The sequence below is a fragment of the Pleurodeles waltl genome, chromosome 6 (assembly GCF_031143425.1).
Source record: "Pleurodeles waltl isolate 20211129_DDA chromosome 6, aPleWal1.hap1.20221129, whole genome shotgun sequence".
Taxonomy (NCBI): Eukaryota; Metazoa; Chordata; class Amphibia; order Caudata; family Salamandridae; genus Pleurodeles; species Pleurodeles waltl.
Window position 1 is genome coordinate 378595970 of NC_090445.1, and position 16365 is coordinate 378612334.

Below are 16365 nucleotides of genomic sequence, written 5' to 3' on the forward strand. Positions count from 1 at the left end.
TGATGTTGAATGCGGTCCCAAAACAATTGCAGTTACCACCAATTTCAAATTGGTGGTGACCCATTCGCAAAGGGACACCTTCCCCTTTGTGAATGCATGTGAAAACATTTTTTAAGAGCAGGCAGTGGTTCCACGGACCACTGCCTACTCTTAAAAGATGAAAAGAAAACTTTAAATTTTTCATTTTTAAACGCATCCCATTTTCCATTAAGGAAAATGGGCTGCAAAAAAAAAGACTGCTTTAGCCATTCGCAATGGCTCACAAATAGCTATTACCTAATTACGATTCGCTAAAAATTGCAATTAGGTAATTACTATTGTGAAGAATGATACATCTAGCCCTTTATCTCTTACATCACAAACCTGAAAGATGACCTGAAAGACTTGACAGACACCATGCATAGGAAACAATAGGAAATGGTTTTTCAGCCATTGGAAAATGGTTTGGAAACTTGGCAAAAGAAATAATGAGAATGATCTTGAGACCTGTGTTGATTGCGGTTTTGTGTACCTTAGTTGCCCTTGGATTATACAAACTATACAAAATCTGGAAAGAGAAAGGAGCTAAGAACAAACAGAGGAGGGAAGAGATGGAAATGGAGACTAGGAGAAGCCTTTATTATTGTAACCTCAAGAAATTTGAGAATTACGGCAGACCTTACTGGAAATGACATCAAACTTTTAAGTTGTCTCATTGATATGAGAAAGTGTCCTTTTTGTGATGGTACAGATTGCCATCAGATGAGGGACTGTTGGAGCGTAGATTTTATTAAAACTTTGAGTGACCCAGATATCAGCAGCAGAAGCACACATTTCATGCCTGATGTTCAAAAGTCCTAACGTAGAAAGATGCATTCACACACATTTAAAATGTGCTAATGTTTTCATTCTGGTGGTGGTCACATTGCACCTACCTCATTAGCATGTTCGAAAAATGAAAGTTATGTTAAAGTATAAGTTAGACCTTAGTTTAAACATATGCACTGAAACAAATTTGTTTATTCAACATTTAATGTTAAATTATTAGTTTAAAGAGTTGAGCAGAAATCAAAGAAATGCACTCCTCTGTACCAGCTGGTAAAAAGTATTAATAAAGTCTTTGCTTTAAGTGAAATGTATTGCTTACATTAATAAGATATTAACATGAAGAAGTTTATGTTAATATTTTAAATGCTTTACTAGATTGCAATGAATAAATTATAATGCATTTGAATTTCTTAAGTTAGCTTAACAAGGCCTGCAGAGCTCGTATTTTGCAGTCATGTAAAGATGTTGCAACTTTTTCTTCTTATAACATGAAGCTCTCTTTCAGAATTCTTTCCCATGAGAAGCAAAGCCTCATTTGCAAAGTCCATTGTCTTACTGTGGAAGAGAAATACATTTGTCCTTCAATGTTAAACTTTACAGGAACATGGACTGCATTTTGTTTCAAACTGTTAGGATTCACATGGCACTGAAATGACTGCATTGTAAAACCCTGAGATTTAAATGGAGTGTTGCAAAGGGATACAAAATGTTTAGAACTCTTTGGATTCACACCGACATGAGCTATTCCCATGGCAGAACCTGGGAACTAAATTAACTGTTAAAAAGTGAAGATGGGAAACTAATTTTATTGGATGATGCCCCTCTAGCGTGACCTGAAGTAATGTTAATGGACTATTGGAATGGTTTATGAGATTTGAAATACTAGAGGACTCTGGAACTTTAGTCAGTGTTCTCATTTTCTCTCCTGATGCAGCACCTTTACTGAGGATGCTTGCTGCTAATCTTGATGTTCTTCTGATGAAGTTTCCTTGAATGCTGTTTCCCTTGGAGAGGTATACCCTTTCAACTGGATGCCATTGCCCCTTGACATGTCCGATTTTTCTTTCTTCTCATTTTCTGTCCTAATGCTGCACCTTTCCTGATGACACTTGCTGCCCCTTTTCTAGAATAGATTTAATATGCTGATACTCATTCTTTTTATTTTTCTAGCTAGCATTCTGTAGCCAAAGTTATATTTTTCTAAATTATTTTTGTCTTTTGCATTTTGCCTGCATGTGTTTGCCCATCTCTACACATGCATTTCCTAATATGGTTAGCTGTAGGGACAACCTGTGCACAGAATAAAATTGTATACTCTGCTTATTTGAATTTGATCAGTTTTGATACAATCTGACCTAAGATTTGTATCTGTCTCACAGATAATATCCTTAATGATATGTATGATTATCCTTGAATGTTTAATTGTGTTAATGCTAATTATGTTGAATTTATTTCACCACTTTGGGAAACCGATGGTGATCATATATCTTTACAATTTGGTTATGCATACTGTCTTCATGACATTAATGTTGTGGTTTTAAAATGAATCTCACATTCCTGCTGCCTCTTCTGTACCTTTTTTGGATGTTGCTGCCTATTGTGTACTTTTTCTGTTTATGATGGAAGCTTTCACTGCTGCTGCTTAACCTGAACCTATTCTTTGTTCAAGGGAAGCGTGCACTACTGCACTTGTCCCACTCATTTTCTATGCATAAGTGAAGCTTGCACTACTACTGCAGGAGCTGCATGTGTTCTGTTTTGTTGTGGAAACTTATACTGCTCTTGCTCATACTCTGCCTCATTTTTGTCTAAGGGCCCGTGTTAAGTTGAGGCAGATGGCCCATGGGTCCGCCATGGGGACAAAATAAATTACTTTTCCCCCATGATGGAGAGGCTGCCCGCCTAATTTATAAATGACTGCCAAGCAGGTGGTCATTTATAAAGGCATTTGCAGGAACCGCCATCTCACAGGTTCATGCCAATGCATTTGACTGTTTTGTATAGGGTTGCGTCGGAAGGACGCAGCCCTGTAGCAAACAGTATTCTTTTAAAAAAGTAAATCCCAAAACCGGATTTCCTTTTTGAAAAGAAAAAAAATAAAGCTCCCCTTGCCATGGGCCTCTTGGGGATGGACATTATAATGTTTTTACTGTTCCTTATCACCAGATTTTACATGGCGGTAAGAAACAGTAAAAACTGATGACCCTTATTCCCCAGGGCCATCGTAGAAGTTTGATCACGTCTGAGACAGAGTAGTCTCCTTCAAGGTCAACTTAAGGTCCACCCACAATTAAATTTGGTGGGCAGACCACTTTATTGGCGAAAAGGGAACTCTGTCACAGAGTACCCTTGCCACTAATATATAAATCAGGGCCTAAGTAAAGCTTGCAACACTGCTACATGTGCTGTACATGTTCTGTGTATGGTAGGTGCTTAGGGTGGTAGGTGCTTAGGTTGTGAGGCAAGCTAGCACTGCAGCTTCTTGGGTGATGCGTGATGCTCACAACGGGATCCTTTGATGAATGTCTTTAGAGAAAGTCTTCTGTGAATGACTTTGTTGGATGGCTCTGGAATAAGCCTACAATGGGATCTATAGGTGTGTGTGTTTGGAGGAAGCCTTCAGTGTAAGGCTTTGGTAGAAGTCTTTGGAAATGGTTTTCAATAGTTTGGCAGACATCTTTAAGGGAAGCTATTAATGGACTATATTAGTGGGTGCTTTTGGAGGAAGGTAATTTGTAGAATGCCTTTGCTGGGTGAGTTCTCCAGACATGCATCAAGGGATGAACTGCTTGGTGAATTTCTTTAAGGACTGCATTGAAAACCTTTAGCAAATGTCTTTGGGTGGAACATTTAAAAATGGCTACTGTGAATGTCTTCAGAGTAAGCTGTCAATGGAATACCTTAGTGGATGCTTCTGGAAGAAGCTTTCTATGCAGGCCTTTGTTGGATGTCTTTTGAGAAAGTCTTCAATGACAGACTTTTATTGGCTATTGGAGCCTTCAATTTGGAGTTTAGGGGACAATGTCAGAATCCATAGGCAGAAGCTACTTAGAAAACTGTAAATGAAAGACTTTAAAATGCCATGTTCATTTGAAAGAAACCTACAGACCAATGTACTTCACCCAGTGATTTGCCACATCTTGCCCATTTCAGGTTTAGAGTGTGTCAAGATGGGCACTATTAATATCTAATGTTTGTGAAACAGCAAAACGAAAAGACAATGATCACTTTTTCAATAAAAAACATCATTTGCATTATTTTGAGCTTGGACAAACTTGATTTGCCCCCTAGATGTTATATGCTTTTTGTTTTCAGTTTTCTTTGTCAGTAGTTTGCAATAGCTCGATCTCTTATGGAAGCGTGGGAAACTTGAAGACTCTTGTTCCTGTAGTAAGCATTTTGAAAATTGTATCACTAGCCAACAGATGTGTTGCATGAGCAAAATATACTAGCATTCTGATAGTGGTGGTTTGGAGATGGACTGTTCAAAGAACGTGTCTTCAGTCTATCTCAAGATCTTCTTTATCCAGGGTAAGAAGTGGGATATCTTTGTGAAGATTCTGGGTGGCTGTCCGTTGCTTAGCCCATGTGAGACGATGCCCTGCAGTACATTCTGACAGACCAATGGTCCTCCAGAGTCGCCCTACAAGGGAAAGTACAGAAAACAATATTTTGTTTCATTTAAAAATAAATGCTATTGCACCACCATTGTTAGTGATCTGGTACTCTTCTGGATGAGTTGCCCAGAAATGCACCCGCCACGTGGTTTTGTTTACACCGTCTGTTTCAAAATCTACACTCTATCACTGCATCCTGTTACATTACTGTTTATGGCACAGAACAGATATTGGGGACAAAATACTAAGGTTTTTCAATTCATAAGTCAGTCCCAAACTAGTCTGCTCCTGCAAAATCACGATGCTGAAATGTACTAAACTCTAAAAATGATGAAATCGCTAAAATTGCAAAAAGCACCAAGGGGCATATTTAAAAGAAACTTGCGCATCAGCTTTGATGTACTACTTTTCTTGCGCCTCCATGCGCCCCCCTAACGACACCATGTGTGCACTGTATTTACAATACTGAATACCATGGCGCACGTTAGGACAATAGCATCAAAGGATTGTGACGCTATTGTGGTACTTTGCAGGATTAGTGCCACAAATTGTGGTGCTAATCCTGCAAAGTAAAGTGAGGACGATTGAAAGTAATTGGTGCGCCATTAAAAATTTCTGAAAAATGGTGCAGTGAAATGTTGTAAATTTCACTGCGCCAGTTTAACAGGCCTCCCTGCATGGGAATGCCCTCCTTGCATAGATTATGCCTGGTGCTGGCATAATGTGGTGCAAAGGGTTACATAGTGGCGCAATGCATGCATTGCTCAACTTTGTAAATATGGCAAAGGAGAATGGCCTCCTTAACGCCACATTAGCATAAACAAATTACACTAGTGTGGTGCTAAGAGGAGCTAGCGCCTTGTAAATCTAGCCCTAAATACCTAATCGCTAATTGTGCAACATTACCCCATTGCGATTGCTAAAAAACAAGTAACAAATGATATGTGCTACTGAATTACAAATTGTAAATAGTTGCACAAACCACATTTTTCACTCACAAATTATCAAGTTAAACCAGTCGTCAAGCAGGTGCAATCCATAAACAGGGGCCCTGAATGTATCAGTTTGTTACAAAACGGCATCTATGAATGCAATGGGGAAGAGAATAAGGACTGTTGGAGCGCAGAGGAAGAGGCGGAAACACAAAAGTATATTTAGCGTTAGTGACATTTATTGAACAGACTGAGGAAGACATTTATGGCAAGTACAGTGCTCATACTTGATCTCAAACAGGAGCTGGACCCTGTGCTAAGGAGACAACCAAACAGAAGCTGGGCAATCCCAACACATGTAGAGGTGCTGTGCTCATTACACTTCCTTGCTTTAGGTAGTAATCAAAGCATTGCAGCTGCAGGAGGAGGTTATCTTGCTTTGTCATAGGTACTTCATACTTTTCTGGATACCATGTTGAGTATTATGAACACCCACATAATCTTTCCTGGCACCCCTCAGGAATTGCAGGACACCCAGGTGAATGTTTACAGAATTGCACATTTTCCTACAGTAGTAGGTTGTGAAGGTGAGATGGATACTCAGATCTGTTGCAGAAAGGGCAGCAGCAACAGGCTATCTGTAAAGGAATTACAAGATTAACACAGCCTAAGTATATAGGTGATCTGCAATGCCGGGTGTCTGATAACAGCCCAATATCTAACCATCTTGCACAAGAAGAGTTTGGTGGTGGGTGTTTATTAGGTAAGTCACATGAATATTGTTAAAAAACATAAAGCTGGCCTGGCATTGTGAACAAACCGACCATAAGGTTTACAGATGTTAATTTATTCAGAAATTACTCAAAATGTTGTATAATGAACAACTGCCAATCCTGGCATGTACTCCATTATTATCAATAAAACTGAAATTTCCTTTTCACATGTAAAAAAGCAAATAGTAAACAAATGAAAATGTAATTTAATGATGCCTCCTCACTTTACATATGCTTTCCTCCCCTCCCTGCAGGTGTTGCTGCCTCAGCTCCTTGACCATCACAGCTCTGGGTGCGGCATACACTCCATACGTTCTGAATACTATTGAGGATTGAGGCCTCATCACTTTCTGGAAATAGAACTTGCTCTGCTATATCAAGATGTGTTGTCTGCAACTCCTCAGGTGCTGTGGTAAATTGAACTAAACCACGCACAATACCTTCACTATAATGTCACATCTCAACCTAGAGATTAATGGCCCATCTTGAACGAAACGAAGTGGCATTAGCCAACTGAGTAACTGACCTTCCAAAAATGTCCATTCATGAAAGGATTTGGCGTTTTCTGTGCTTCTGTGAATGTGATGTTGTGAGGCTTCTTGGGCCCACTCTGGTTCTCCACCTTAGCTTAGTTTAATATTTTACATGTTTTAGGCTCACCGCTTTTAGCAATGACATTTTACGCACCTTATGCTTGCACACTATTGTCCTCAGAATACATTTTACCTACTGCTTGTTTTAGTTAGCCTTCCTCAACATGTAATTTGTACACTCAAATCAAGGCTAGGAATATTGAACAAGATATCCTTGTGCTTGAGTTGCCCATTCAGAGACAGTTTCTAACATCTATACATATCATTGCATTTTGCTGTGCCACTAACACAGTGTGGCTTTGATTATATACACTGTGCACTGCCCCAGGAAGGTCAAAGTAGCACTGCTGCCTCTACTGTCCTGGAATGAATCCTGTGTTTATTCCAGGATTCATTCATTGCAGAAGAGGATTGCCATCTTCACTCTAGACTGGCACCCTGGATCAGCTCTCCAGGTTTGGGTCCTCCTGGATCAGATACAGGCAGAGGGTATACCCGCTATGCTCTCAGATTGTAGATAGTGGTAGGTAGGAAGATATCGATCTAAGATTACCATGGGTGGACTGATAATTCTTTTCACCATGTTAGTAACACTGGTTACAATGCTTTGTTTCATCTGCCTAATAATCACACTCATTCTCTCTATGCAAGAAAATTATTGTTTCAATAAATGTTTGAAAACCTTCCTTTGCATCTTTCTTGTGTGTACCCTAGGCATGCATAAGTAAAAAATGAAAGTAGTAAGATCTGTTTCCACGACCTCCTTGGGAGTCAGCGTTCCATGTTCGAGGTTGATGTAGTCATCTGTCACCCTGTGAAGGTTGGGCATTCAGGTGAGGTACTGTGAGCTAGCTAAGAATTGGGTTGACAGCTCCTGATGTTGTAGAAAGAGTCAGCCCCCTGGTCCTGAAGTTCTGCCGCCCTGATCCACTGCCCTACCTACTCAGTGGGAACCGTACAAGTGACTCCTAATGCAGTATTGTGCACAAGGCAGTAACTGCCTCTTTCAAAGCCTCCATATGATTATTAATGGCTCTGTGACCATCATTTATTCATGATGTTGCACAAAGCCTTGTAACATTCTCTGATTTCTGTGCCAAGGCCAACTTTCATACTGATGGCACATAATGCGTTTAATTTTTGCCTTTGTACACCCAACATTGATGTTTCTGATTGTATACATATTGGTACAGCCCTCTTCTCCAGGTAACATGAGCTTCATCCTCTAAATTCTGCACCGCACTGAAGAAAATTGCTTATGAAGAATGTTGCCCACACTATTGCTTATGATTATAGTTGGGTGGATGGTGTGATAGCAGGTTAAGTTATTGGCAGAGGGCACTGGTCAACTCTTGTCCCTGTGTTTTTTGTTTTTTTACAGGAATGCTCTTACCACCTGCTTCACCAGGCTCTCCAACATTCTTTTGTCACTTCTTCCTCTTCCCTCTTACGTGCATCTTCCTCCTGGAGCAATGGCATGTTTATAGGAAAATGCAGCTCTTGCTATTTTCTTCACTAACATGACTAATGCTACACTCTTTAGATAGTATGTATGATGGTATTCATTCACTTGAAAGTTTGTTTGAACAAACAGAGCCCTGAGTTTGAGAATAATTTAATTAATGTGTTGCTTAAGCTATGTGTTACTTTTTTGAAGCCACTAATGCCACAATGCATTCTTCTGCTGTCAGGGGTAAGGCAGGCATGGACCTTCTGGTACAGAAGTATGGACTTATAGCTGTATTAAAAAATTAACTTTCACATCAAATATCAGCTTAGGGGATACATGTGTTTTTGAGGACAACCACTTATCTGTGGATGCTGGTGGTGGAGCCGAAGTGTCTACTGTGCTTAATCCTGTGACTGCTTCAGGTTGAAATGTCAAGTGAATTCTTCAACAGGAGTAAATGGTTTTTGGGTAGAACGGCCTTCCCCAGTCCCATTAGCATCATGCCTTCTATTTGCAACTTTTCCGTGTTCATGAGAGCATGGCTTAACATTGTTTCCTTATTTAATCTATGCTACGACAAGTAACTCCTACTGTTCTTGAATGCTGAGCCATATTTTCATTTTTTTGGAGCATCAGCCAATGTGAGTGAATTCTTCACAAAATTCAGAATTATGAGAAACAGACTCTTCTACCTGGATCTTTAACTCTGTTTCGCTGAACTTATGCATCCCTTCTCTCCCTCCTTAATCCCTCTCTGTGTCTAGGTTTACCATGATGGTTTTGGAGTCCTTTTGATTATATTGCTGCTCTGCTCCTCTCCTATGTTCTCTTTTGGCCCGTAGTGAGCATGTAGTAGTCTATTTCATGGTTGTAATGTCTCACTCTGGTTCCATAATTTGAAAATGCAAATCCTCCCGATTCGCTATCTAGTTATGACATAGGGATGCAATTAGTGATTTGGTATTTTTGATCAATTCCGAATTACAAACCTATTCCTTTGCACATTGGGCCTTAAAATCTTTGAGGTATGTGACTACTTTATAGGACAATATGGGGCAAGCATTAGAGAATCAGCAGTCAACTGGTCTAGGTGGCCAATGGGCAAGTCCTGGAGGATTTTTGCCAAGATTGTATATACCTTTTACATACACTCTCACCAATCTCTAAGTAAGTAATAGTTCTCATGCCAAAATTTTCATTTTTATGTAATTCTAAAAATAATCAACACAATGGCACACAGGTGGTACAAGTAGACAGAATGTGTGGATGCTAACTGAGTGCATCTATTGCACTATGTGACAGGGTATGTAAATATTGTGAAAACATTTTCTAGGCCATGACAGAAGTAAGCGCCTTATTACAGGTAATTCAGGAACACCACATTAATAATTGTGTGCCCTGATTAAAAATATTGAGAGCTACTGTATTTTTGGGGTACAGGATTATCATAGTGTTACAAGGTTTCCCATGCGGAATGGGGAATTGAAAAAGAAATGTGGTTTTTTGCAGCGATTTTGGATGTTTTTATCCATTCCAGACAGCTTCTCACAATTGGTGGAAATAGTGATGATCCTCCCTCCCACTGGAAGATGGTGGCTTATGGGCCGGGGGCAGGGAGGTTTTGAAGCAGAGGAGCTAGTGGAAGATAAGGGGTCTGTATCTGCTGCTGTTGTTGGAGATGGTGTCCCTGAAGCTGCTGCTGTTGTTGGAGATGGTGTCCCTGGAGCTGCTGCTGTTGTTGGAGATGGTATCCTTGGATCTGTTTCTGTTGCTTGAGAGGGGGGGGGGGCCTGGAGCTGCTGCTCTTATTGGAGATGGTGTCCTTGGATCTGGTGCTGTGGCTGGAAATGGTGCACCTGGATCTGCTGTTGTTGTAGTAGATGGTGTCCCTGGATCTGCTGCTGTGGCTGGATATGGTGCGCCCTGGATCTGCTGTTGTTGCTGAGATGTTGTCCCTGGATCTGCTACTGTTGTTGGAGCTGGTGTCCTTGGACCTGCTGCTGTAGCTGGAGATGGTGTCTCTGGATCTACTACTGTTGTTGGGGATGGTATAACCTAGATCCACTACTTCGCTGAAAGGGCCAGTACATTTGTTGGGGCATCTGGATGAGGGACAAGGTCTCTGCCAAGAAAATTGTACACTGGAGCCTCTGAACTTCAATTCAGCTCCTCTGACACCTCTCCTAGGCACCTCAAAGGTTATGAAGAACAGTCGCAAATAAGTGCTGCGCCTGAGGGGGTTAAGGAGGACTACCTTTTAGTTCTGTGTGGAGCCCTTTTAGATTGTGAGGGGGACAATAGAGCTCTGTGCCCCATCATGACTCAATCAAGATGTAACCCTAAAGAGCAGGGAACTATAGGGACAAAGGAACAAATGGTATGATGCCAGCTGGATAGGTTAGTCACAGGCCTTTGTCCTTGAGCCTACTTTTCTCTATACATTAAATTATATGTGCTAAGAAGGTGAAAGGCCAAAATTATACAACAAACATTTTCTCATCTCTCTAATGTATTTTGCTACACACATCTACATTCACAAACATACATTTTACAGATGCTCACAACGCATTTATAGCCTTAAAACATCTGTCTAGCTATAAATTGCATGTTTGATATTTCCCAAATTCAGAAGTGGCAGATCTTATACATGCATATGTAGGCAGGGGTGAAGCTTCAAGGGGGCTGTTTGCGGTGTGACACCCCCTAAATAAATGCTTTGTTGGTTTAGTAGTTGGGTCTGGGGGCCCTGACTCAGGTCTGCTATGTCTGTGTTATTTTTTTCTCGCTGTTCTGATTTCACTTGGAGGTTTTAACCGCTTTATTTTTTGGATCAGGCACTTAAATATATAGTGGCAGGTTTCTTAAAAAAGGAGCAACCCTGCCCCCATTAAAGTACTTCTTTGAAACAAGCAAATTTACTACTTTTTGGAATTCACAAACACTTGGCAGTAGGACGCTTGGAAGGTTGTGTCAGTCTTAGGTTTCCAGGCATACTACTGGCAAACAAATACCCAAAAGATAATGATGCAAATGCTTGCAGATAATCTAACCGCTGGCAATTACTCGGGGAGGCATTCTGAACCATCGTTTTTTCACCCACTGTACCACACTAGCTTTTGGGTTTGGCAGATACAGTAAAGACAGTCTGGCGGCCCAAGGACTTTGTCTGCCACCCTGCCTTTACTCCACCCAGAAAATGTAGAGATGCCTGCTTGCGCCAGGGACATCTCTAATCATTGTCAGGAATTGCCATTATGGCGATTCCTGTCAATATAGGAAATGTTTGACTGACAGCTCTGTGTAAAATGTCGGCCAGCTAGCCATCAATCTTTTCCAAAGTATTTTGTTTTTCAAAAACAAACACCAAAGCAAGAGTTTGTTTTTGAAAAATAAAACAACACTAATGCCAACGGCACCATGGGAGTTTTCTACAGAGGTGTTGGGATCATTTTTCTTTTTTTACATGTCCCTCACCGCTGGGATATACTTGGTGACGACAGACCTTGAATAAAGCCATCTGACCCTCTGTCCTAGTGTCTTACCTTGAGTGGCTTACCCTGCTCCCTTGGTTCATTGGAGGGAGATTTACACAGAGGGAGTAAATTTTTCTCCTTCAGTGTAAAACTTGAGGTTGCTGACTCAAAATCCTGGACATGGAAAAAATAGTGTTAGAAGCCTCACCATCTGATGCAACACACATAGCAGTTCTGTGGTGAATGGTCATCTGCTAAGGGGTTTCTGATGACAGAGCTGGCTGAGGCCCAGCTGTTGGGAAGGCAGCTTGTCCCCTAACTTCAAATGAGGCATGGGAACTCAGAGGTAGGTAGACAGGGCATCCACAGATTTTCAATACATGAACAGTTTCTAGACACCTCTAAATTGCTCTATTGGTTTCTATCTTAGCTTAAATATCAATAAACCTCTTGATGGCCCATTGGAAACTGACTTAGTATCATCCAAAAGATCATATCATTAGCATTATACAACACAGGTAAATACTAACTCCTTTCCAGAGGATATGTATTAACGCTTTTGTAGCCTGCACAAGACAACTAACTTATATGTTAAATGAGAGGGAGACAAGCGCATGTCATTGCCAGATAGCATGCTCACTGCATATCAGATCATTCTCATATGGGAACTTAACTTGTCTGTGCACTACAATTGGTATATAGATTCATTCAAGTGGTATATTGGAATTATTGTCTCTCCAAGTTCTGCCCGAAGTAACTATGTGAAATGCAGTAAAGATTGTACGACTGAATATCGAACATAACTATATTGTGATGTAAGAATTTCATTGACAATTATCAAGCACCAAAATATTGAAAGGAAAGTACATATAGAGGAAGTATGAAAACACAGTAAGTGAGATATTTTGATTAATATACTGTTTTTGTTTTTATACCTTCTGTATATTGCGTGGCGGTGTCTAGTGTATTGTTGCCCTGTGACCTACGCACTATTCATATCACTTTGTAAAGTTTGCAAGGACTCCTTTCTTTTGGTCCTTCATCTGTTAAAGTTTGCCAGGATCCACCCTTCTTAGGTTCAGGGGCTGCATGGATGTGCAACTAGAAACACAGTGTGCAAGAGATTTTGATTTTATTGTGTTTTCAGTTTTGTTTGTATATCGTCTGTAAATCAGGTCCCAGTTGTAAGGAAATGCCTTTTTTGCATGATCACCCCATAGTTGTGGACTGATGCTGCTATTGTAAGGGTTTATGTGTGGTTAGTTCACCCCAGTGCTTAATTTGAGCCGGTGTTGGTTGTGGGAGCACCAGCACCTATTTTTGGGAACTGGTGTAGGAAAGTAGCCCTTTTCTAGACTTGTTACCCCCACTTTGTGCCTGTATGTCAGTGTGTTTAACTGTTTGTCAGTATGTTTTACTGTATCTACTGGGATCCTGCTAACCAAGACCACAGTAGTTATGCTCTCTCTTGTAAATTTGGTTGTTGGATACTGTTAACACAGTATTCTACTCATAATTGGCATACTGGTGCCCCCCTTATTATTTCCTTGTATATGGTATCTAGGTGCCCAGGGCATCGAGGTTCCAGGGGATCCCTATGGGCTGCAGCATTTCTTTTGCCATCCATAGGGAGCCCATGCAAAGGTGTCTACAGGACTGCCATTGCAGCCTGTGTGAAATGGTGGATGCACCCTTTCACTGCCATTGACACTGCACCAGGTCACTCTTAAGTCACCTATATGTCAGGCCTTCCAGCCGTGGAGGCTAGGTGCAAAGTACCTGTGTGTGAGGGCACCCCTGCACTAGCAGAGGTGCCCCCACATCGTCCAGGGCCATTTTCCCAGGCTTCGTGAGTGTGGGATGCCATTTTATATGTGTACTAGACATAGGTCACTACCTATGTCTAGCTACATAATTGTAACTCAGAATGTGGTCATGTAAGGTGTCTAACATCTGTGAATGATATCCCAATGCTGATTCTAGCATTGTTTGTATGATTCCATGCACTCTGGGGGCTCCACCGTGGACCCCCAGTACTGCTATACCAGCCTTGTGAGGTTTTGAAGGCAGCCCAGCTGCTGCCACCCCACAGACAGGTTTCTGTCCTCCTGCTGCTTGTACAGCTCAAGCTCAGGAAGGCAGAAACAAATTATTTCTTTTTGGAGAGGTGTGTTACACCCTCTCCCTTTGGAAATAGGTGTTACAGGCTTGGGAGAGGTGGCCTCCCAGAGCCTTTGGAAATGCTTTGAAGGGCACAGACGGTGCCCTCCTTGCATAATCCAGTCTACACCAGTTCAGCGGCCACCAGTCCCTGCTCTGGCGCGAAACTGGACAAAGGAAAGGGGAGTGACCAGTCCCCTGTCCATCACCAACCCAGGGGTGGTGCTCAGAGCTCCTCCAGAGGGTCCCTGGGTTTTGCCATCTTGAATTCAAGGTTGGCAGGGAACTCTGGGAGCATCTGAGTGGCCAGTGCCAGCAGGTGACGTCAGAGCCCTCCCCTGATAGGTGCTTACCTGGCTAGGTAACCAATCCCCCTTTCAGGGCTATTTAGGGTCTCTCTTTTGGGTGTTTCTTCAGATTCGGACTGCAAGACACCAGCAGGAATCCTTTGCATCCTCCACTTCAACTTCTTACTGAAGAAACTGCATCTGGACCCTCCAGGCACTCTACAACTTCAACAAAGAAGCAAGAAGCCTTCTGCAACATTGTATCTTCAGCTCCTTCCAGCAACTGCAACTGTTTCCCAATCGTGCATCCTATGAGGACAGCCTGTCTTCAGCCTGCACCAGAAGAGTGAAGGAATCTCACATCGGGTGATAGAGTCACTCCCCTGCTTCAGCAGGCACCTACAAGGATGACGATCGGTGGTGTGGATCCCCTCTCCTGACAAGTTGCGTGGATCCTGCAACACAAGTGGTAGACTTAAGAGGTCCTGACGGTCCCAACGTCCTACTATCCAGTTTTAGTGGAGGTAAGAGCTTGCCTCCCCATGCAAAACAGTAACCCCATGCACTGTGTGCTTGCAGCTGCCAAGGCTTGTTTTCATTGTTGCATGAAATCCTTTGTACACCATTCAGCTTCGGCCCCCAGCACTCTATCCTGCGATGCACCGCTTCATGAGCAGTCCCCCGGCGACGTGGGAGCCTTTGTCATTGTGCTGCATGGCCCTCTTTTGCAATTTCTTTGTCCCCGAGCATTGGGACTCCTATGCATGCTGTCTGGTCTTCAGTGGGCTCTGTGAGTTGCTGAGAGCCCCCTCTCAATCCACCTCCAGGATAGAGTCCACCAGATCCCTCCTGGTCCCGGGCAACGCCATCTTCTGCTAACCACGAGTTTTGGGTGTGTCAAGGCTTGTTGGCGGAATCCAGCGACTCAAAACAGACTGCAATCTTCCATCTGGTGTTGGACATCACTTGCACCGATCAGGAGCCCGAATCCGTCTTCTTGGGTGCAATCCTGACTGTTCTTCTACACTGGTGGTTCTTCTTTTGCACCTTCATCCGGTTAGCAGGGGCTCCTGTTCTCCCTGGAGTCTTCTGTGTTTCTTTGACTTGGTCCCCTTCTGCCACAGGTCTTCAGGTCCAGGAATCCACTGTTGGTGTCCTTCAGTCTCTTCTGGTTCTTGCATAATGTCTTTCGTTGCTGTGTGTGTTCTGGGAAAGTTACTGTGTTTTACTCCTGCTTTCCTGGGCTCTGGGGTGGGTTCTATTACTTACCTTTTGTGTTTTCGAATACCCCCAGAGTCCCTCTACACACTACACTTGCCTAGGTGGGAAACCAATTTTCACATTCCACTTTCTTAGTATTTGGTTTGGGATTCTCACTGTTTGCACAGCTATTTCTGCATACTAGTGTATATAATTTGTATATTACTTACCTTTTAAGGGAGTTTAGTCTCTGAGGTATATTTGGCAAGTGTGTCACCAAAATAAAGTACCTTTATTTTCGTACCACTGAGAATTTTCTTTCATGTGTGAAAGTACTCTAAGACTGTAGTGATATTGCATGAGCTTTGCATGTCTCCTAGTTAGGCCTTGGCTGCTCATCCACATTACCCCTAAAGAACATGGCTTCTAGACACTGCCTACATTTCACTAATAAGGGATAACTGGACATTGTATAAGGTGTAAGTACCTTAGATACCCACTACAAACCAGGCCAGCATCCTACAACCAGTGATTCTTTTTTCGCATCAAATATGTACTGAACGCAAGAGTGGGGAAAAACACACAGATCAGGAAGACAGATGGGAACAGAAAGATGGCAAAACACAAAAGGAGAAAGCAGGCACCTTCAACAATGAAATAAAGGGGCAGGGAGTGTCTAAGAGTGTCTGGTAGTGGATTAAATAAGCATGAGACGACCAGCCTTGGAATTCAGCATGCAAACATTTAATTGTGAGCTACTGAGCATAGCTTCGGGCACTGACCGTCTTTCTTTTGCAAATCAAGCACTGGTTCACCCACAATTGGCATAAGTTAACTTACTTATAAGTCGCTAGTGTATGGTAACCGGGGTACCCAGGGTCTGTAAGTTAAAGTGTCCTTTGTGGACACTCAGCACTTATTGTGCCACAACAAGTGTGACAAAGAATAGTGTGACTCCTAATGTGTCCTTGCTGGCCCTTTTCAAACTGCTAACTCGACTTTGTCAATTAAAATAATGACCAAACCTTATTTTTTAATATATATGTCACCCCAGATTAGGCCTACCAAGCACT

General features: G+C 42.1%; 1 protein-coding gene across 1 annotated transcript in view; it reads right to left on the reverse strand.

The window, feature by feature from the left end:
- Nucleotides 1-2027: 2027 nt before the first annotated feature.
- Nucleotides 2028-16365, reverse strand: part of LOC138299767 (granzyme B(G,H)-like) — a 118417-nt gene continuing 104079 nt past the window's right edge. The window contains exon 5 of the mRNA XM_069238307.1: nucleotides 2028-4450. Within this exon, the coding sequence (XP_069094408.1) occupies nucleotides 4313-4450 (138 nt within the window). The 3' untranslated portion in view covers nucleotides 2028-4312. The remainder of the gene's footprint in view (nucleotides 4451-16365) is intronic.